The sequence below is a fragment of the Sorghum bicolor genome, chromosome 2, assembly GCF_000003195.3.
Source record: "Sorghum bicolor cultivar BTx623 chromosome 2, Sorghum_bicolor_NCBIv3, whole genome shotgun sequence".
Lineage (NCBI taxonomy): Eukaryota > Viridiplantae > Streptophyta > Magnoliopsida > Poales > Poaceae > Sorghum > Sorghum bicolor.
The window spans coordinates 60703248-60725282 of NC_012871.2; the positions used below are offsets into that span (position 1 = coordinate 60703248).

Consider the following 22035-nt stretch of genomic DNA (forward strand, 5'->3'; position numbering starts at 1 on the left):
AATTACAGATAAACTGTGCAAATATTTTTATCTATATTTAATGCTCCATACATGTTTCGTAAAATTCAATATGATGAGAAATCTGATTTTTTTAATTTTTTTTAAGAAAAAGTCTACATAACCGCCAAACTATTTATGATGGACTACTTCACCCTCGAACTATAAAACCAGATATGCTACCCTCTGAACTTTCAAAACCGATCAAATAACCCTCTCGAGCGGTTTTGGAGGGTGATTTTGTCTTTTTATTTTTTATTTATTCAGCTGAATCTTTTTAAAATCATAATGAATCATAAAAAAAACATAAAATAAAAAATTCAATTTTGTTGGTCTCTGTATGAGTAGATCTACACAGTGAATATATAATATGGTATGATTTGGTACAAATTTTCGCTGTAGCTTTAAATCTATGTTTTTCTATAATTAATTCAAATAATTCATATATGTAGTTTCTATGGTTTAATTGTGGTAAAATTTTTATGATGGACTTATTATTGTATGCTTGAACTATGGTAAAAGTTTCGTACTCATTTGATCATGTATAACTTAGTTATAGATTTATTTAGCTTTATTTTTGTTAAATCTATGCTTTATCCATAATTAAGTTATATGTGATCCAATGAGTATGAAATTTGTATTATAGTTTAAGCGTACAATAATGAGTCCACCATAAAAAATTACCAGAATTAGACCATAAAAACTACATATATGAATTATTCAATTTAATTACAGAAAAGCATAAATTAAAGCTACAACAAAACTAAAGTATACTATATCATACATTCACTGTTTACATCTACTTATTAGGAGTCCACAAAATTGAAATTTTAATTTTATAATTTTTCTATGATTTATTATGATTTTTTAAAGGTTTAGTGAAAATAAATAAAAAAGAAAAAGATAAAACTACTCTCTAAAACTACTAGGTTATTTGACTGATTTTAAAAATTTAAGGAATAGATATATGGTTTTATAGTTCGTAGGCTGAAGTATTTTCTATTTCTTTTTGGAACCAACGACACACGCCGTCCGCGGCAATGCCCAGCAGGCGACACGAGGCTCCTCCGAGTCCGTGCCAACTGTGCAGAAATGACACTGAAATTGGAGTGGCATAATTATCGCCAAAGCGCGCTCCGGATCCGGAGAATCAGCAAAGAGGAGTCCCTGATTAATGGAGCCATGTCGTGCTCGTGGATGCCCTGCCCCTCCGACAGGACGAACCTCTCGATCGTCGTCATCGGAGCACCAAACGATCATGGACCTCGACCAAACACCAAACCCTGGGCACCGCGCACGCCACTAGGACGAGTCAAAAACCGTTGCGCGTGGGAATCCTCCTCCACCTCCTCCACTGGCAGCGCCAGCAGAGCCCACAGTCACCGAGCGCCAAGAAGCTGAACTGACCGGCCACCGCCCAGGGGCAGCTCGGTCATTCCGCCGCCGCCGCCGTCGTGCCCGTGGTCGTGGTTCCGCCCCCAACTCTCAACTCAAACTCCACGGCCGCGGCGCTAGCAGCCACTCACCACCATCATCACTCGCCGCCGCGCGCACCACCCTCTCCACCCCGCCCCTACCCTGTTTAAAACTACGACCCAGCTGCCGGCCGAATTTTCCACCGCCTCCGCCGGCGCGCGCCTCACTCCCTCCTCTCCCCCATGGGCCCCCGCGCCCGAGCCGGCACCGCTTCGCCCACCGGCCGGTGCGCGCGCCGCAGATAGATCCCAGGAGCGTCGCGATCAGATCCGATGCTGGAGACCGCCGCCGCCGCCTCCTCCCCCCGCGCCGCGGCCGCGGCAGTCGCCGCTGGGGCGGCCGCGGTCGTTTCCTCCCCGCGGCGGGGCGGAGGCGCCGCGCACCACCACCGGCGGTGGGGCCCGTCCTCGATCAGGGCTTACCATCTCCTGCTCGCGTTCTGGCTGGTGGGCTTCGCGCTCGTCGTCGTGTGGCAGACCACCTCCGCGGGCCGCGTGCGGCTCTACACGCGCCCGCCGATGCCCAAGCGCGCCGCGGCGTCTTTGTCTTTGGGGCAGTGGGTGGCCTCCCCGCCCGTCTACGATCTGAGGGAGTTTGGGGCAGTCGGGGACGGGCGGACGGTTAACACAGCTGCGTTCGAGTCTGCCATCGCGGCCATCGCTGAGAGGGGCGGGGGCAGGCTCACCGTTCCAGCCGGGCGGTGGCTCACAGCGCCGTTCAACCTCACCAGCCACATGATTCTCTTCCTTGCCGCTGGTGCTGAGATCCTAGGGATTCAGGTGAGACATTAGCTGCTAGTATTTGCATCAGCTTTGGTTGGCTAATGATGCTGCTCTCGAATTCGTTTGTGCAAGTATGTACCCTAGGCAAGTGAGAAGCCGAAAAAGAATTCTGCTATCGTAGTGTTTAGGCATATCAAGTCACAGACATTTTATAAGTAATGGCAACCAGTGATCCTTGCATGAAACGATGAGTTCATCATCAATCTAGGGAGTAATGATCGGAGGATATGTCTTAGTAATTACTGGTGTTGTTGAGCAGGACAGGCCCTTACTGGTGTTACACAGATAGTTTATTTTAAAATTGTTTCAGAAATTCCTGCCAAGTTTAACGCAAAAATATGCCTAGTGGTGTCATTTTTCAACTACGCTGCAAGATTTGCTGAAGAATTAAGTTTGACTATTTGAGCAAGGATTTACTTGAATACTGAAGTCATCAGCATGCCAAAGTTAGTCTCATAGGTTCCAAAGACCATAGTGGTTAGTCCCAACATAATGTTTTACTTTTTTAGCCCAGTTCAGACTTGATTTCAAATAAATTTGGTCACTGCTTTTATGCAATAGTCTGGTTCATGTTAAGCTAAGTTTACTCAAATGTTTTCATGCTTTATCTACCAAGTTGTTTTGTACACTTTATTTCATTTGCTTCTTCTGTTATTTGTCAATTGTCATGGACCAAATGAGGGGAAAAAATCCGCATGTACATGACATCATTCAATTATTCAAATATGTATAGGGTTGACCTATTTACTTGCATTATAAGTGGGATTGACCAGGAAACTATGGGTTTTTCCTGTATTTTGTTACCTTTTACCCCAATAAAGAAATTATACTGATACCTTTTTTTTAATAAAATTCTCTCGACCTTAGGCAAAGCACGCCGAGAGTTTCTTACGTGTTATTTTACTGGTACCTTTTTCAGTTTGGTGCACTTATTTACCAATTGAGTTAACATTGGCGACTTCTTTATGTTACTTATATCCAAGGATGAAAGATATTGGCCATTAATGTCTCCATTACCATCATACGGCTATGGAAGAGAGCACAAGGGACCTCGATATGGGAGCCTTATACATGGCCAAGACCTGAAGGATGTGACTATAACAGGTAGTTTGTGTTTTTTTGTTCCTTTTTTTCTTATTCATATGGAAAATGCCAATTTGTTCCAGCTTGTATACATTTTCTACCATAAAAAAACATAGGAAGCACTAAAAGCTTTTGAAACTGAATTTGATACTTATTTCATGGAAACACTTAATCTCAAGTCGTACTTGAATTAAGTGAATTAATTAGACCTCGAGCAATGCATTCATGTAAGAATAAAAGTGTGGATCTGAAGCTATTATTCTAATGAAGATATGCCAAATATAGCTAAATATCATGACTCATCTGTTAGAGAAGTGAATGTTGGCATTATTCATTATTGCTTGTTTCTCTTCTGCAGTCTCATTTTCATGAAACTGTAATAATATTTTAGTTGACTCTTCTGCAAAATAGGTCATAATGGTACCATAAATGGACAAGGTCAAAGTTGGTGGGTAAAATTTCGGAGAAAACTCCTTAATCACACAAGGGGTCCTCTGGTGCAGCTCATGCGATCAAGTGACATTATCATTTCTAATATCACTCTTCGTGATTCTCCCTTCTGGACTCTTCACACGTATGACTGCAAGAATGTTACTATATCAGAAACCACCATCTTGGCTCCAATTGCTGGAGCTCCAAATACTGATGGAATAGATCCAGGTTAGTCCTAATGCTTGCAAATTTTCTGATATTGAATTTTATTCATTTCATTTATAGCTTCATCCTGTAGGTTCTATTGTAATCTAGATTCCACTAAACATTTCAGCAACAATAGGAGCCCCAGAAACCTGCACTGCATGTCCATGTTCTCTTGGAGCCTTTTTTTTTAAGTTTATGCTTCATTAATCAATCTCTTTGTTGTTCTTGATGTATATGCAGATTCTTGTGAAAATGTGGTGATAAAAAATTGTTACATTTCTGTTGGTGATGATGGGATAGCCATAAAGAGTGGTTGGGATCAATATGGAATTGCTTATGGTCGTCCATCTGCTAACATTGTTATTCAGAATGTCGTAATCCGCTCTATGGTCAGGTAAGATATTAGATCGTTTGCTTAGGCTGTTTCTATTTGCTTTATAACATATGTATGTATGATGTGTTTTGAAATATCATTGGCTAGTGAATGACACTTCTTGTCCTGAAGATAATATGAAAGAGTTGTTGCGAGTTTGTTAGATATTTTGTTTGTATATTTCTGATGCATACTACTTGCTGGTTGTTTGTTCTATGTTACAGATGCATCATACATACTAGGACCATATTTATCTAGACTAAGGCATTTTTTGCTCATTGTTGGTTTATCTTTCATGATCTGGAAATCAATCAACACCACTATTCAAACTTTAATAAACCAATGTGATTGTATGTTTGATCTCTTTTGCGTTCTGTGGGCAGTGCTGGAGTATCGATTGGAAGCGAGATGTCTGGTGGTGTCTCGGATGTTTTGGTAGAGAATGTTCATGTCTGGGATTCACGGCGAGGCGTGAGGATAAAGACTGCGCCTGGAAGAGGGGCCTATGTAACCAACATCGTGTACCGGAACATAACCTTGGAAAATGTACGTGTCGGTATAGTGATAAAGACAGACTACAACGAGCACCCAGACGAAGGCTTCGACCCAAAGGCTGTCCCCACCATCGGGAATATTTCTTACACATCAATCCATGGGCATCGTGTGCGAGTACCGGTCAGGATACAGGGAAGCGCAGAGATCCCTGTGAAGAATGTTACCTTCCATGACATGTCAATCGGTATAGTAGACAAGAAGCACCATGTTTTCCAGTGCTCCTTCGTCCAGGGGCAGGTCATTGGCTATGTTTTCCCTGTGCCTTGCAAGAACCTGGACCTGTATGACGAGCGGCGTGAGCTGGTTAAACAATCAACGTTACAGAATATCTCTGATATCGACTACAGTTTTTGACAAGGGCATTTGATCCCAATGTACTACAGAATGTAGGTGTATTCAGTATTCACAGCTATCATAGTCCTTTCCAACACATTTAGAAGCAAATTTTTGGGGGTAGCTTTTACACCTTTCACCTCTCAGTCAGGCATGTATTTAAGGAGGATCGACTTGTCCATACTGTCTCGTAGAGAGACGCCAGGAATGTTGCCTTTTCACTTTCTTATCACTGTATTATTACAAACTAACTCGTTTACACAGTTAACAGTACACTTTTGACAGTGTTTACTGTTCACGGCAGCATACACTTACCTGCCCTTTTTCAACAGATGTGGATGTATATGTATCATGTAGTTTTTCGAACTTGGAATGGTTGGTTCTTTCGAGTTGTGTTCATAAATCTCGATCTGTCAAGATGGCTTCAAAAGAAATGGATATTCATGCTGAAACCTGCTTTAGCAAAGCAGTAGCAGGAACAAACAGTGATGTTTGAATTAAGCCAGAAAAGACAGTCTTGTAGTACATGGGTAAAGTTCCAACGCATTCTTGTACCATATCCTTTTATTTGATTTTTATTTCTTGCTGCAGTGCATAGCAAAGGGACGAGAAATGTAGCGTAAAAAGCAGAAATGTTGTAGGTCCATCAGCCTAACAGGCCGATAAAGGCCTCTTTAGGTCTCTTTAGGTCTTGGCCATACAACGGCGCTTCCTCATCGGCTGGCTTTTCCGCTTACACATGCCACGCCCTCTCCCTCCCTATCCTCAAAGACCAATCCGATATCCGATAAAAAGCGCGCACCGGCGTGGCGCGCTTCCTCCCGAGCCCCGATCATCTCCCTCTTCGTCATGGCTCTGCCGTCCGCCGGCTCGTTCGCGGCATGCAGCCTCCAGCCAAGGTAAAAAACATGGCGCACCCTCGTCTCTCTCTCTCTCTCACACGCCTCCGCTGTTACGCTAACGCCGCCGCCGTGCGTCTGTGCGTTCTGTATCTTCTGCAGCAGGGTTAGCATTCGGGCGTGCCATGCCCCGAGGCCGCCGCCACACCTGCAGCCGGGTGCGGCTGCGGCGGTATCGTCTGCGAGGACGCGGCAGCAGCGCCGGGCGAACGCGACCAAGGGTGGAGTGTCCACCGTGTGCGAGCCGCTGGGCCCCGACCGGCCGGTCTGGTTCCCCGGCAAACCCGCTCCGCCGTGGCTCGACGGCAGGTAAGTGATAGCACTCTGCACATAGAGTGTCTCAGACATGCATATATCATTACTGCCAGTGTAGTGGATAAACTCATAGATGTATCTACCGGATAAGATGGTGACGTAGTACCATTTCAATTTGTTCTGATATTTCTTCGCGATCGAATTGTCTTGCAGCCTTCCAGGAGACTTTGGATTTGACCCTCTCGGACTAGGTAACACCAATGATCCACGACAGAACAGAATGCTTGCAATTAATATTTCGCACATTCCCGGTTTGGTTTTATTAAGAGCTTATACTATTATGATTAGCAAGAAGTCCAGAACCAGAACTAGAACACACAGTTTTCTCCATGATTAATTAATGTGCGCAGGTTCGGATCCGGAGTCGCTGCGGTGGTTCGCGCAGGCGGAGCTGATGCACGGGCGGTGGGCGATGCTGGCGGCGGCGGGGATCCTGATCCCGGACCTGCTGGCGCGGTGGGGCTTCATCGACGCCGGCTACTCGTGGTTCGACGCCGGGTCCCGCGAGTACTTCGCGGACCCGTGGACGCTCTTCATCTCGCAGATGGCGCTGATGGGGTGGGCGGAGAGCCGGCGGTGGGCGGACATCCTCAAGCCCGGCTGCGTCGACATCGAGCCGCGCTTCCCCAACCGCAAGAACCCCGTCCCGGACGTCGGGTACCCCGGCGGCATTTGGTTCGACTGGGCCAACTGGGGCCGCGGGTCCCCGGAGCCCGTCATGGTGCTGCGCACCAAGGAGATCAAGAACGGCCGCCTCGCCATGCTCGCCTTCGTCGGCTTCTGGTTCCAGGCCGTGTACACCGGCCAGGGCCCCATCGACAACCTCCTCGCGCACCTCGCCGACCCCGGCCACTGCAACATCTTCTCGGTACGCACCTGCACGTGCCCCGGCGCCGGCGCGGCGGCCGGCCTTGCTTGGCTTTGGTTTCTCACCATTTTACTCAGAAAATGTTGGGTCTGGTTGGTTTCTTATACTGCAGGCGTTCACGTCCCACTGATACGACCATGCTGTTTCGGAGTTGAAGGCTTCAGGGAGTGAAGTAAGCCAAGAAAAACAAAAGGATCTGTTCTTTTTTTTTTAGAATAATTGGAGTACTTCGCTTGGGCCACGTACGGTATCATTTTGGCCTTGGACATGTCGTTTGTACCTACATAGAAATGTTAAACCACTTGTACAAACGTAGTAGAAATATATACCAGGGATCGCGATGATACTAACCAGCACATTTTGTCCTAAAGCTCCAACACGGTACCGTATATATAGACGGAATTTATTGACATGGACGATGTATGTGAACATGACGTCGTACTAGCTAGTTTACGGTGGAGTGCACAAAGACTACGTGATGAAGAGTAAATACTCTACTTTCAGTATTACAAAATAATGGTATGCTAACAAGATACTGGCGACAGTATTAGCAGTAAAACACAGAGCAGCGCCACGCCTTCACCTCACTTGGTCTGTATACAGTTTCTTCCGTTGTTGGACGGACGTCTGCCATGGTATGGGGTACTACAGTGTCAGGTACGCGAGTATGAATGAATGGTCGGGCCAATGGTACAAAGGAAACAGATAACGGCGGCATCAGTGGATTATATTCAGAAACCCAAACACATCTCCCTCTATTGTAACTGTTCTTCTTCCTCCTACTATAGACTACAATTCTCTCGTGTTCGTGTGTGCCTAGGTTCTTAGCTTCCATTGTCTTCTAGAACTTTCTATTATCACGTACTGTCCTAGTATGGATTCTCCCCCTCGTTGCTAATTGTCCCTGAATTCCATCTTAGTTGTATCAAGATTATTGCTTCCTATACAGTTTGGTGTTCGACAACGGTGAGAAGTGATTAGGTTCCTAACACTAGAGGGTGCTGCTTCAGCGCGCGTGTCACAGTGCAGCGGTAAACAAAAAGGAGTATGGTGTGCGATCAATCATCAATGCAACTTGAGAAAGTCAGAATGCTCGTGCTAGTGTGCTACAACTTGACATGTCGTTGAGCTGCTACATCTGTGTCACAAACATCCTTTCAGTTTTACTTTGACTTTGTTTAGTTCACCTCCAAAACCAAAAACTTTTCAAGGTTTCTCGTCACATCAAATCTTACGGCCCATATGCATAGAACATTAAATATAAATAAAAACAAAAACTAATTACACAGTTTGCCTGTAAATCGCGAGACAAATCTTTTAAGTCTAAGTATTTCATATTGGACAATTTTTATCAAATAAAAACGAAAGTATTACAGTACCAAAATTTAAAAACTTTTTGGATCTAAATAAAGCCTTATTCGTGCAAATGGAGTCTCTGCCTATCAATTTCTGTGGACAGTACTGAAACAATGCAAGACGGTGGGAGGAGCTGTCACTAGCTGTTCGTGGAGTCTCGAGATCTGCGATCGATTCTGGTCCAGCGCGACATTTTAGCTGACAATTGCACCGGTTTACCTAGTCCAATTAGACAGTAGTAGTACTTTTATCTACATGTAGGATTCGTAGAAACGCAGAAAGAACCGACGATGTTTCTAGCAGCTACAACGAGCCATGTGGGAATCCGCGTGTAGCTGCAGGATGCAGGATGCTGGTTGCTGGATGCCATACATGCATGGGGTTATGGCTTCCCTGTCAGGTACGGCACTCCACACTCTCCCCCGGTAGGAAACTAGGGGCTCCCCTGGGCTGCGTTCGCCGGTCTCAAAGCATGCACGGGCACCACGACCATGCATGCGTGACTGGTTGCGTTGCACACTTGCAGTGTGATTGCACGGCTTAAACAAGCACAAGCCAACGGCTCTAAGTTAAAGCAAGTCTGCGAAAGCGTACTGCCTTCACAAGTGGAACCCTAACTTGACAATTTGCTGCCTTTTGTTGACCCCTTTCCTTTGTCTCATTGGCGCTGGCGGATCATGGATGCATCCCTGGCCTTCAGGCTCAGGCATTTCGGTTCGGTTGCCTATGATGTCTCCAATCTCCTTCAATAATCGAAACACAAGTATATACAGCTTATTCTTATAATAATTTTGTGTCTGTGTGTCGTCCTTGTGTTCGTCTAGACAGGACACCGAAGAAACCGGTAGGGTCTCCCTGGCGCCTGTTTTAAATTAACGAATCTTATGAGATCGAGCTCAGACGGCTCAGTTCCAAAACGACAGTTACAATATTCGTATGAAACTCCTGTATATGTATCCTACGTACGTCAATTGAAAAAGCGACTCCCTCCGTCTACACAAGCATGCAATTCTTACTTTTTGAGAAGTCAAACAATCTAAACTTTGACTAAATTTATATTAAAGATACTAATATTATAATATAAAATATGTATTGTTAGATAATATGATATATTTTAATAATAAATTTATTTAGAGATATAAATATTAATATTATTTACTATAAAATTAATCAAAATTAAGTTAATTTGACTAATATGCGTTCTAGAATTATATTCTTTTGCGGATGGAGAGAATAATATTGATGTAGGTTAAGCTATCTTCAGAGAGTGTGATCTACCACCACCTGCATGGGTCCGTAGTGGTGTATCACAAAGGCCGAAGGGGCGAAGTGAAGCCAGGAACACCTGTCATTGGGATTGGGGTTCATTGAGGTTTCGTTTTGCGCCACCTAACCTATAAGAGACCATTTGATCCTTTTAGAGCAACTCCAGCAGTAGCCCCAAAAACTAGACCTCTATTTTTAATTTGGGTGCTCCCCCTACTTCTTGGGGGCTCAACTTTTTTGCTTCAACTCCAACAGTAGCACCCAAATTTGGGCCCCCAAACCTATTCCAGAGAGAATGACAGAAGGGACCCACTCGTCAGTGTCTTTTTATTCTTTCCTGTTGGGCCAACAGGAATGGGGTCTGGGGGAGAAATATGGGGTCTGGAGTAGGGGCCCTGCTGGAGTATTGTTTTTAGACTGGACAGCCATATTTAGCTATTGGGGCTTGAGTAGGGGCCCTGTTGGAGTTGCTCTTATCTAGAGAACTGGAAAGTACTTAATAGATTGGCTTATAATTTAACATTCTATAACTTCGCAAACAGTGGAAGATGGAAAATTAAGTTTAGATATAAGCCTCTCTAACAAGGGTTGAAGATGAAAATTGATTCTATAGATCATCATGTTTTGTTTCTACTCTACAACTTATAGTATACTTTTCGCGCTTTGATACAACAGAAATGCAGCACATAAAAATCTCTCTCAAATACGCAACACTAATAAACAAATATATCCCGCATACAGCCATACTAACTTAATTGGTCTGTGTCTAAATTATGATTATCAGAATGGATTTCAATTCTATTTGTGTAATGCCATATTCGATTTTAAAAGATAGATTTGTTTTTCTCTATGATTGAGTTGTAGTGGAAGTGTAACTAGTAAAATTTATTTGATTAGCAGCGGTCAAAGCGCGAGAAAACAAGATGAGCTAGAAACAATAAAACAAGTGAACACGAGTAGTTCTCTGATTCTGAATGAAAGGACGAAAATCACAAATTTACGGAAACGGTAATAAGTCAAGGCGGCACATATAGGTTAAAGATCCAGTTTCTCATGTAGCGCCACATCCTCAACTCCTCAAGTTCAAATAAGAAACATGACGATATATATTTGATGCATAAATTCCAAAGCAGATTTAGATTCTAAATATATACATAATTTATATAAGAGGTAAAAAGAAGCTCTTTAGGCAACAATCATCGTAATATATAATAATATCTCGACTATCCGAGGTTGATTTATCAACAGCTAGTTTCAGTTTGGCCTCGGTCTGTTGTTTATTAGGCCGATTGATTGACCCTTCTTGGCATGCAGTTGTCAGACTTCACTGGAAGCGGCGGATCAGCGCACTGCTGCATGTTGCGGTTGTGCCATCCACTCTTGAACCAACTGAACGAGCTGTCAGCTTACCTGCTTCGCACCACCACCACCACCACCACCACCATCATCGGATGTGTTCGTTTCATAACTGTCTCCTCACCTCAGATTAGGGCACCTACAACGGAAGCATATAGCACCATTAGCCTCAGGTTCTACGTTGAAAAAAAAAGCCGCCACTCTCTCTCTCTCTCCTAAGGCCACACCATCACCTTGTCCCGTCGTTCTGCTCCTGCAGAGAAAAAGAGAATGCATGCAGTACCTTTTCTCCTTTCTCTCCCTCCAAGGCCACCATCCGACCGGCCACAACGCAAGAAAAACGTTCTCTTCTGCTTTTTGTCAGGTGAGGAAGCGTTGTCTTCTGCAAGCTACTACACACATCTACGAGACCACCAAATAAAGTGACATGGCATATTGATGCCACAGTGGAGGATGGAGCAGCACGCCATCTGGCGCGTTGGGGAAGCCCTTAGCAACCAACGGCTTTGTTTCAGGAGTCCGTTACCAGTTGTCAGTGTGACCGGTCGTAATGATGACCATGTCAAGGTTGCCGCCCGGCCTCAAGGCCAAACGCCCAAACCCGAGACGCACCAACGTGTGGTGTACGTGTCCGAGGTTGCAAATGCGACGCCAACTTTGTGACTGTACGGCAGAGCCACGGGCTGAGCAACTAGAGGCTCGTTTAGTTGGTGAAATTTTTGGTTTTGTCAACCGCAATATTTTTGTTTGTATTTGGTAATTATTTTTCAACCATAGACTAACTAAATTGAAAAAAATCACCTTATAAATTATAAACAAATTATATAATTAGTTATATTTTATATATATATTCAATCACATGCCGTAAGATTCGAAGGGACAAGAATTTTGAAAAATTTTGGAATTAAACCAGACCTAGCTAGCCAGCCACTGGTACGTTGGTCCCACGGTAACGCTGCTGGCCCGCAGACTGCAGAGGCGTGGGGGCGCGTGGCGTGCCCCCACCAATCAGTGCCGGCCGCTGTCAGCCAGTAATCCCCCCGCCTGCCGGTTGGTTAACACGGAAAGGAAGCCAAAATCGCCGAGATGAACGAGGGGATTAAATAAAGCGGACGGCCGGTCTTTAGCGGGGCCAGCAGACAGCGCCCTCCTCTGTCCTCTCCTCGCTTCGCCGCCGCGAATCAATCGCTGGGACTAGGCGACTAGCGTGCGTACTGCCTGCCACTCACTCGGCTCAGGCTCATCGCGGGCTGACGGGCTCCGCCTCCGCGCGCGCGCGCGCGAGCGGGGTGGGTGTGGGCCGTGCGGGGGACTGCGACAAGTCGGGTGAGGGTTGTGCTGCGGCCGCGTAACTGAGGGGAGGGGGAAAGAGGGGGAGGCGGCGGCCGGGCCAGCCAGCATGGAGGGATCCGCCGCGGAGGAGCTCGAGGCCGCGGAGAGGGTGGTCATGCGGTGGGACTCCACGGCGTCCTCAGCCGGCGGGGACGACCAGATGCTGTTCGACGGCGCCGCCGACCGCGCCGAGGCGGAGCGGTTCCTCCGGGCGGTGGACGACCTCCGCCGCCTGGCGCCGCCGGCCACCGTCGGCACCCCGCGCCGCGCCGCCCTTCAGGTCGCCATGGCGCGGCTCGAGGACGAGTTCCGCCACGTGCTGTCGGCGCGCGCGCTCGACCTCGAGATCGAGGCGCTCGCGGGCCTCAGCTCGCTCTCCATATCCAGCAGCGACCCGAGGAACTCCGACGCCACCGAGGCGGCGGCCACGGGGGGCGACGATGACGACACCTCCTCCGCGTCGTCCTCCGTCGGCAGGCGCAGCAGCTACCGCTCCCTGCAGAGCATCCGCGAGATCGACCTCTTCCCCGTGGACGCAATCTCCGACCTCCAGGCCATCGCCTCCCGCATGGCCGCCGCCGGGTACGGCCGCGAGTGCGTCCAGGTGTACGCCTCCGTCCGCAAGCCGGCCGTCGACGCCGCCCTGCGCCGGCTCGGCGTCGAGAAGCTTAGTATCGGCGACGTTCAGCGGCTCGAGTGGGACGCCCTCGAGGCTAAGATCCGCCGCTGGATCCGCGCGGCCCGCGCCGCCGTCCGGGGCGTCTTCGCCAGCGAGCGCCGCCTCTGCTTCCACATCTTCCACGACCTCCCGCTGTGCACTTCCACCGCCACCGCCACCGCCGCGGACGACGCGCCCTTCGCTGAGGCCGTCAAGGGCGCGGCGCTGCAGCTCTTCGGCTTCGCTGAGGCCATCAGCATCGGGCGCCGCTCCCCGGAGAAGCTGTTCAAGATCATTGACCTCCACGACGCGCTCGCCGATATGTTGCCTGACATCTCCGACATCTTTGCGGCCTCCAAGGCCGCCGAGTCGATATACGTGCAGGCCGCCGAGATCAGGTCGCGGTTGGCCGATGCCGTGCGTGGAATACTCTCGGAGTTTGAGAATGCCGTGCTCCGCGACCCATCCAAGACTCCAGTGCCCGGCGGCACCATCCACCCGCTCACTCGCTATGTTATGAATTACAGCACCCTCATTTCGGACTACAAGGCCACCCTCTCTGAGCTTATCATCTCGCGGCCATCAGCTAACTCTCGAACTGCTGCTGGGGGCAATGAGGCTACACCGGCCTTCCCTGATCTTGACCCGCCTGATCCTGACAGCCAGTTGCCCCTTGCTACTCATCTTGTCTGGATTATTGTTGTTCTTGAACACAACCTTGAGAGCAAGGCATCACTCTACAAGGATGCAGCACTGTCTCATTTGTTCTTTATGAACAATGTGCACTATATGGTGCACAAAGTGAAGGATTCAGCTGAACTTCGGGGGCTAATTGGGGATGGGTATTTGAAGCGGCTCACAGGTAAATTCCTGCAGGCAGCTACAAGCTACCAGCGAACTGCATGGTTGAAGATCCTGAATTGTCTCAGAGATGAGGGTCTCCATGTTAGTGGTAGCTTTTCGTCTGGTATATCCAAATCGGCACTACGGGAGCGATTCAAGGCTTTCAATGCTGCATTTGAGGAGGCACACAGGGTCCAGTCTGTGTGGTATGTGCCAGACACACAACTGCGAGAAGAGCTTAGGATCTTAATTTCGGATAAGCTGCTCCCAGCGTATAGATCCTTCCTTGGCAGGTTCCGGCATCACATAGAGAACAGCAGGCACCCTGAGCTGTACATCAAGTACACAGTTGAGGATCTTGAGATAGCAATGGCAGATTTCTTTGAGGGATCTCCACCATCATCACCGCATAACAGGAGGAGATCTCATGGATGAAAGATGTCTTGAAAAAGCTTAGTCTTCTTGCAATCTATTCTTTAATTCTTTGGGGACAGGCCAACAAATGCTGTTGGGTCTTTTGTTTTGTCCTCCTGAGGGTTATAGTTGGTGATGATATCTTCGACTAGAGGTAATCTGAAACGGGATAAGGATCTTGATAAAAAGCTGCCGAAAGTCCCATTTCTTCTTCCACTGTAAGCGATCTTTTTTCATTTGTTGCACTTGTTTATATTCTTGTGAGTAGTGTTTATATAGGACTGTTCTTTTAGCCATGTAACATAGTTGTAAGTTGTAACTTCTGTATCTGTTTGACATTTAGCTGAGTTGTTGTATCATCGTTTTGATGGTTCACATGTATCTCAAGAATGTTGCTTGATAGATGAGGTGCAAAAAGAAATTGTAATGTTAAGGTTATGCACATATGATGCAATTGCGCAATGCCATTTTTCTGGCCTTGAAGTATATGTTTGGAGGATTTTTCTGCTTTATATGTCTTTGCAATCATAACAGTGAATAAGGGTGCAATATAACATTAGTCACGATACAACTACAATGTCTATAATTAAAGTTACAGTCAGATTTTCCATCAAACATTCTACCTGACTGTAAAATAAGAAAGATGCTTGCCCATTTATCTACAATAATGAGAAAAAAAAGTTGGCATTTACTCTTTTGTATCATTAGTTTTTCTTACTATTTTGGGGACTACTGCCGCACCTCAGACCCCAATGACACACACACAAATGTGTGTAGGATTCTACTGTTATGCAGCGAAATGGTAAGTTCAAGTTTCCTGCAGCACACTAATAGGTTTTCTAACTAGCTGGAACCCCATGCAGTTGTGCGGGCAAGCAAACATATAAATGTAGCATGAGAAGGCACAACAATACATAGTAAGGAGAGCGCGAAGCGGCAGCATGGCGGGGTCGGCGGCGTTGTGGCAAGCAGCGGCAGCGTCCCAACCTCCGGACCGCTAGGCAACGCGGGCTGGCAGGGATGGCGCTGGAGGAGTGGGGGTAGCGGCGGGGGACTGACGCTGCGGGGGGGAGACTGTCGCAGCTGGAGAGAGGACGGGACGTTGAAGGCTCTGGCGGAGTTCCAGAATCGAACGGATAAGAGAAGCTGGTGACATGGCTTCCAGGGAGCAGTAATTGGTGAAAAAATAAGGGTAAGGATAGATGTCAATGGGCCTATTTTAATTAGGGCTAGTATAAAACCTTATGCTTTAAACCTGATAAACTGTTTAATTTCTCGAAACACTTACATCATATCAATATCATGTTTTTTCTTCTGTTTTTTTTTTTCTTCAAGGCGAGTTAAGCAACCCATGTTACTCATTATGTTAATATACACTTCACAGTTCATATTGAATTGTTACATAAAAGCCATTCCTCTAGTTCTCCACAGATTAACTAGGAACTGAAACAGTAGTGAAAGTTACCAAGAGCCAACATTGCACTTTAACAAAGAGTAAGAGTTTGCAGCGTAGTCACGACTCGAAATCTTTGTATGACAGTTGTTGTTCCATTTAGAGATTATGAATACAATTTCCTAAAATTTATCTTAAACTTGAGAAATTAAATGCGGTGAACTGTAGTTACAAGTGTCTATTATGTAAGTCGTAACATGCTTGGTCGGTTCAGTAACAGGGTAGTGATTGAATACCTGTGATGACATGTGGTGCCTGTCACTGTTTCGTTCTCTATTTAGCATTGTTATATGCTGCAATCAGTTACGCTTATAAGCGTTGAACTCTAAAGTACTTAGCTAATATCGATGGCCCCTTCGTCAATTCACTATATATACCCCTCTCTTCAGTCTTATCTCCACACTGAAAACAACAATGGCCTGCCTTTACTGATCTTTGCGTGTTTATGCCGTCAGAGTACTTCTGTGTTTTCAAATTGTTATGAACTTCGGAATCAGTTTTCACCTTACCCGCGAGCTTTGTGTTTGTATCTAAGTGCAACCGACTTTGTGCAGGCATTTCAGCCTTTGATGTGTTGCTTCATCCCCGAATGAGGAAGAATACCAGCTTTGCTACCGGCGTCCATGAATTCTTCTCCAATTGTTGAATCAAACATGAGACCGCAGTTCCTGGCAGATAGAATGATTGACTTGAAAAGAAAATAACACCATCCATCAACCATGATCAATTGACTAATGACTTGTAGTACCTACTCTAGTAGTCTATACACCACTCTAGACCGGATATAGCACTGCATGGAGCAAGCACGAGCGCAGGATCAGAGCAACGTTAGAATTCCTTTGCCCAGGGCATTCCTGGACCTGGGCAAAGGAAGGGCCGGGCAGCTATCCAGCAGTCAGGGGCGACGCTGCCGTGCCGTTTGCGCAAGCCGCGAGAAGCGCGCGTTTTTGTGCCGCCGTGTGTCCCGTGAGCCGCGGCGGCGGAATCTGGGATCGCGTTTCGCCGGCCACTGCTTTGGCAGATCCCCACCATTCGCCGGCAACCGGATGGATAACTTGACAGTGGTCGGGCGGCTCGGCTCGGTCGAGGGGCACGGGCGCGGGCGCTGCCAACTGCCGCCAGGCGCCAGCGGGCAGCGGCTGCCGTCCGTCCAATCAGCCGCGCACATGCAGTGCAGAGGCGAGTAGACGACCGCCGTCCAGCGGTTTCGGCTTTTGTTGGGTGCCCACAACTCGAACTGCCGGAGGTAGGCCGGCCCCCGGCCATGTGGTTCTTGGCCACGTTGGAGCACTACTCAGCACTGACATTCTCGAGAGACCAGGAATCATTCCTCCGATGACCATGCGCGTGAAAGGATCCTGTAAATTTGTAATGCTCCAATGCCGACTGCTTTGACTATAGTACTGTAGTAGTTAACCTATCATGACTGGCCGGCAAACAAGCCTAAAACAACGTTACTTTTGGATTGAACTGCCGAGCATCAATCCTTAAACCCATTGGGACATCACACTGACCTGTGTCTGTGTGCCAAGTGAAGTTCTTTCTAGAAGGCGGAAATTAATTGTATAGGTGTGATTTTAAATTTATACAATCGTATCCTTTTTTACTAAGGCAAAATGGACCATCAAGGAAATGTCTTTTAACATTTACGAATTCAATTCAAAGGTTTAAATGAGATAGTCTTATTGTTGCTTTTGACCCCATGTATCTAACCAATTACAGATCGTGTCTGATGACAAAAGCATATTGGGACATTAGACAATCAAGTGAAATTTTAACAAAGATCCAGCAAAACAATGTATTCCCTAACATTCGTAGCATATGTAGAGTTCACACGGGCCAGAAGCAATATGGTGCCAGTAATACAAATATTATACATCAGACTAATTGTTTCTATCATATACCATCATTCAGACTATGATGATAACAACATAACTGGCCATGCGAAGAACTATGGTGGTAAAGAACCAAAGAAAGAAATAACCTCAAGTAGCGTGATCCATTAATAATAATAACTAGCATGGCCAATCCTCTCCTAAATACCAAAATTGCTATGGCACCCACTTCAATGGACCTCAAATATACCCTCCCCTAATCAAATTGACAGTACATTCTACTCCCTTTTGCTTTCCTCATCATCCCCTTCAAGATCTGCTACGGTATTCATGTCCTTTGTAGCTTTGGGCTCTGGTGTAGAAGATACACTCCATCCATTCTTGGAAGCACTGGGTGCTGGCCTAATTAATGAGAGATTATCCTTTCGATCAAAGAATTCGCTTGCATCATAAGAAAATCTGAAAAGGAAAGCCAAAAAGCTATAAGATTTTTCCACTTTTAACCAGAAATACCAGTGAGATGGTATATATAACCAAAACATTGTCCAGCTGAAAGTTACAGAAAGATTAGGACCATGCCTCATTGAGTTTTGTGAAGGTGCCCACAGGTAGCAAATGACACAAAGAAGTAAGAAAGACAAGATATGCCAGAAGGCAGGAATAATCCAGGCATGCTGCCACCGTTCATTAAATAAATCTGTTGATTTGGAGTAAATCTGCATGATAGAAATTGCAATGGCATCAATGACTTCTTGAATGATGAAACAGATGCATAACCAAGTAAGGTGCAAACAAATGAATCCAAACAAGACAAAATGGACAGATTATTGAAAGTTGAAAGGTGCAGTTTAAAGTTACACTCCTGGTCTCCAGCTGCAATCACTGAAGAGGAACCAATCTAATTTTGTGAGATGCAACAATATTCCCTTGATAGTTCTGGAGTTAAATACGGCTTTGACATAAATAAGCATACCTCATAGCCAATCCACCCAATAGACACCAGAACAGATATGATCAATGCAGTTGCAAATTTCCTATAAATTTCAAGTTTGGCCATCAACCTTCTTGCCTATCATTCACACCAAAGATTAGGAAACGTTAGTGTTTGTATCACATCAGTCAGTGCCTGGGGAAAAGGTTTAATGCAAGCACAAAGGGTATAGTCTAGCAATACTGATACTGCAAGGGAACTCATAAGAAGAGATTTTGCTCACCTGAAGTTTACCAATAGTCTTAGCTAGAGAAATAAATATCCAAACAACAAATGCGGCATCTAAAATGGCCACTGGATAGATCAAGAACAGACGAGCTTTTCCAAATAGATCATTAACAGCACCAAGATTTTCTACCAATTCAAGAATTTCTGTTGCTAGAAAAAATGTTCCTCCGAGCATGACCACTTTTGATGTCAAGCCACCCAAAGTAGGCGTGACGACACCATATCCCATTGAGACAATAAGAACAATAACTTCAGCAGCCGTCCTCTTGACAGTTCCAAACGTGACAGCCCAAAATGTGATGCCTTTTGGCCGAACTCCAGTCTCATTGAACTCAGCATACTCAAAATACCACAATGCCATCTCAAACATGCCCAGTGTAATCACAAGAGTAATACAGTTCTGAAGTGGAAGAACCTCTCTCCAAGATTTCATGTACTGATAAAACCAATAGATCCCAAGTACAACAAATGCAAAAGACATCAGTCCAAAAAAGTTCTTAAGAGGTGCCATCCGACCCGGAAGGTACCCAGTAGGATTTTTCCATATGGTTTTCCCCTCGATTTCCAAACTAGCAAGTGAAGGATCGCAGTGTATAAAGTACATATTGTACATCCCAGTTTTGGTAATTGGAATGGTCCTTGACGGTAGCGTTGCGATCAGATCGCTTCCATCAAAAGATGCAACAAACAACTTTGGCCAACCAGGATTTACCTGGGATGGGCGGTAGATGACAGAACCTTCTGTGCAAGCTCCTAATTTCGCAAGATCTGAAGTACAACAAATAGCCTTCTGACCTCCATAGGCTGATCCACCAATCATTTCACGGTCTTCTATCTCAAAAACAAGTACCTGAACCTTAGCTGAACTAGTCTCCTTCACAGAATTGTTAGTATCTTCTGGTCGCCTAAAAGTAATCTTGTCAAACCTGAAAGTTAGTAGGAATGCAGAAGTCAAATATCTGAATCCAAGTGTCAGATTAGACTGAATTGAATAGATGCAAAATGCATGTGCGTATTTCTGCAGGACAGTGGTCAATATAGTTGTACTGCTAGTCTGCTACTAAATAAATGATTTCAGAGATGAAAACTGAACTCGCTGAAGAGTAATCAGCTTGCAAGTACATAAAAACTCAAGAAATAGAAAGCTCGCAGCATTTTTGGAAATGATCACCACAAGCCTGGCTTCCAAATTGATATTTGCATGGAGAAAACAGCACAACTTCTTTTCTATTGCGTTTTATGAGATGCATCTGCATCTGAACAAGTACAAAACACGCGCTTGAGGTTGTTCCTCTCCAATGTCACCCAATGTTAACTCAATTTCATCATTGGCAAAGTGCTGATCCAAAGTCACCCTATTTAGCTATAATTCTCGTATCCGCGAGGAAAATGCTACTCAGGGCAATACAGATGAACACTCCCAGCCGCCACCGACACAACAGTAGCTGCACAACTTGACGCAAGATTAACTAAACTCTCACAAAACCCGCACCCATCCAAGTGTCGGGCGGCGGAGTGAGTAGGTCGGTAGGATCCAAGATCCACCCGGCTGCCAGCATCCACCTCGCTGTACCTGTACCGCAGCCAAACCCCTTGTACTGCAGACGCACGCATCAAACTAAATTACCGGATGAACGGCTACTGACTAGCACATTACCGGATGAAGGCGTCGGCCACCGCGGCGGCGTCCTCATCGTCCTCGGCGGTGGTGTTGGCGTGGGAGGCCGCGTAGAGGCCCTCGCTGCCGGCGTGGAGGATGAAGGCGTTGCCCTTGTTGGCGAAGCTGAGCCCGCGGTACTCGTGCACGGACGCATCCCCGGGGCGGAGGAGGAGAGCGACGGCAACGGCGAGGAGGAGGCGGACGGCCATGGGGGCGAGCTGGTGAGGTTGGATCTGGCGTGAAGCGGAGTGGAGCGCAGGCGCAGCGCCTCCCCTGCTGGAGCTCGGCAGGGGGACCGGGGGGCAAAACCGGGAGAAAAGCCAAAGGATGTGGCCCCCTCGGCCGTCGGTAGGAAATGGGGAGTGAAGGACAGTGCTTTGGTCGGCCCGGACCAGCTTATTCTTTTTCTTTGGTGTTCAGACTTCGAGAGTCAATGGCAATTGGCAAACCAGCACTGAAAACAGATGCAGTGTTGGCTACGGCTATCTACCGTAATGTAAGGTCTTGGGAACTGTTTCTAGGCACAGAATTTGTACGGTAGATTGTGACATAGGCACAAGCGCCTTGTATAGTTCCTCCGAAGACCTAAAGTCTTTTAAAGATTTTTTGTCATATCAAATTTTTATATATACATAAAAGCATTAAATATAGATAAAAATAAAAACTAATTACACAGTCTGTCTGTAATTTGCGAGACGAATCTTTTAAACCTAGTTAATCTATAATTAGATAATATTTATCATATACAAACGAATAGTGCTACAATACCTATTTCTAAAATATTTTGAAAGTCAAGGTATCAATTTGTTTTTAAAACCCTGATTGGAATACAGGGGCGGAAAAACAAAGCAATGAAGAAAAACGTAGGAATAAAATAATGCAAAAAGTTAAAAAAAAACTATAGGATTCAAAACCGCATGAATAGAAACTTTGAGTGTTTGGATTGTAGAAAAAAAAAAGTGCCAAGTGTGCCAAAAAGCAAGATTCTATTCTTGAAAAGAAGAAAGAGAAAAATAAAATATTTGGGCTCAAGATAAATGTATAAGTTAGGGCATTTTATTTTACCAGTCAAGATGCAATGGAGCATGTGATTGGATTTAGGATAGATGATCTACTATCGAGACTTGAGAGTGGAGCTTTAATTGGCGCATTCGGTTATCTAATGCCACTAGATGTTGGAACTATATGCATGTGCATTTAGGCATTAGGCCTACACATCAGAGAGCAAAGCGAAAATGTTTGTGAAAAACTCTTTCAATAATGCTAATTCTGATCCAACATGTTTAACTAAACATTGGAGAGTTGGCATGCTTGTGAGGAACG

General features: G+C 45.8%; 4 protein-coding genes across 4 annotated transcripts; 3 read left to right on the forward strand and 1 right to left on the reverse strand.

Moving 5' to 3' along the window:
* LOC8062741 (probable polygalacturonase) lies at positions 1157-5604 on the forward strand. Its single transcript, XM_002460224.2, has 5 exons — positions 1157-2252; positions 3239-3359; positions 3750-3998; positions 4218-4371; positions 4734-5604. Exons 1-5 carry the CDS (start codon positions 1746-1748, stop codon positions 5257-5259), a joined length of 1557 nt encoding a protein of 518 aa, XP_002460269.1. The 5' UTR covers positions 1157-1745; the 3' UTR covers positions 5260-5604.
* LOC110432811 (photosystem I chlorophyll a/b-binding protein 6, chloroplastic) lies at positions 5976-7676 on the forward strand. Its single transcript, XM_021453661.1, has 5 exons — positions 5976-6137; positions 6243-6446; positions 6606-6643; positions 6803-7320; positions 7433-7676. Exons 1-5 carry the CDS (start codon positions 6088-6090, stop codon positions 7448-7450), a joined length of 828 nt encoding a protein of 275 aa, XP_021309336.1. The 5' UTR covers positions 5976-6087; the 3' UTR covers positions 7451-7676.
* LOC8080992 (exocyst complex component EXO70B1) lies at positions 12412-15057 on the forward strand. Its single transcript, XM_002460225.2, has one exon. It carries the CDS (start codon positions 12698-12700, stop codon positions 14564-14566), a length of 1869 nt encoding a protein of 622 aa, XP_002460270.1. The 5' UTR covers positions 12412-12697; the 3' UTR covers positions 14567-15057.
* On the reverse strand, positions 17766-21041 carry LOC8080993 (transmembrane protein 87B). The gene is made up of 5 exons (XM_002462404.2): positions 20710-21041; positions 19048-19978; positions 18807-18902; positions 18413-18549; positions 17766-18292 (listed from the first exon to the last, which is right to left on the reverse strand). Exons 1-5 carry the CDS (start codon positions 20919-20921, stop codon positions 18112-18114), a joined length of 1557 nt encoding a protein of 518 aa, XP_002462449.1. The 5' UTR covers positions 20922-21041; the 3' UTR covers positions 17766-18111.

Excerpts from the sequence above, each read along its gene's own strand:
- LOC8062741 (XM_002460224.2), top strand. The coding sequence starts at position 1,746 with ATGCTGGAGACCGCCGCCGCCGCCTCCTCCCCCCGCGCCGCGGCCGCG. Across the intron at positions 3,360-3,749 it reads GAAGGATGTGACTATAACAG|GTCATAATGGTACCATAAAT; the intron begins GTAGTTTGTGTT and ends TCTGCAAAATAG. Across the intron at positions 4,372-4,733 it reads GTAATCCGCTCTATGGTCAG|TGCTGGAGTATCGATTGGAA; the intron begins GTAAGATATTAG and ends TTCTGTGGGCAG.
- LOC110432811 (XM_021453661.1), top strand. The coding sequence starts at position 6,088 with ATGGCTCTGCCGTCCGCCGGCTCGTTCGCGGCATGCAGCCTCCAGCCA. Across the intron at positions 6,447-6,605 it reads CCGCCGTGGCTCGACGGCAG|CCTTCCAGGAGACTTTGGAT; the intron begins GTAAGTGATAGC and ends ATTGTCTTGCAG. Across the intron at positions 6,644-6,802 it reads ATTTGACCCTCTCGGACTAG|GTTCGGATCCGGAGTCGCTG; the intron begins GTAACACCAATG and ends TAATGTGCGCAG.
- LOC8080993 (XM_002462404.2), bottom strand. The coding sequence starts at position 20,921 with ATGGCCGTCCGCCTCCTCCTCGCCGTTGCCGTCGCTCTCCTCCTCCGC. Across the intron at positions 18,903-19,047 it reads AGACTATTGGTAAACTTCAG|GCAAGAAGGTTGATGGCCAA; the intron begins GTGAGCAAAATC and ends TGTGAATGATAG. Across the intron at positions 18,293-18,412 it reads CCTTCACAAAACTCAATGAG|ATTTTCTTATGATGCAAGCG; the intron begins GCATGGTCCTAA and ends TTTCCTTTTCAG.
- LOC8080992 (XM_002460225.2), top strand. The coding sequence starts at position 12,698 with ATGGAGGGATCCGCCGCGGAGGAGCTCGAGGCCGCGGAGAGGGTGGTC.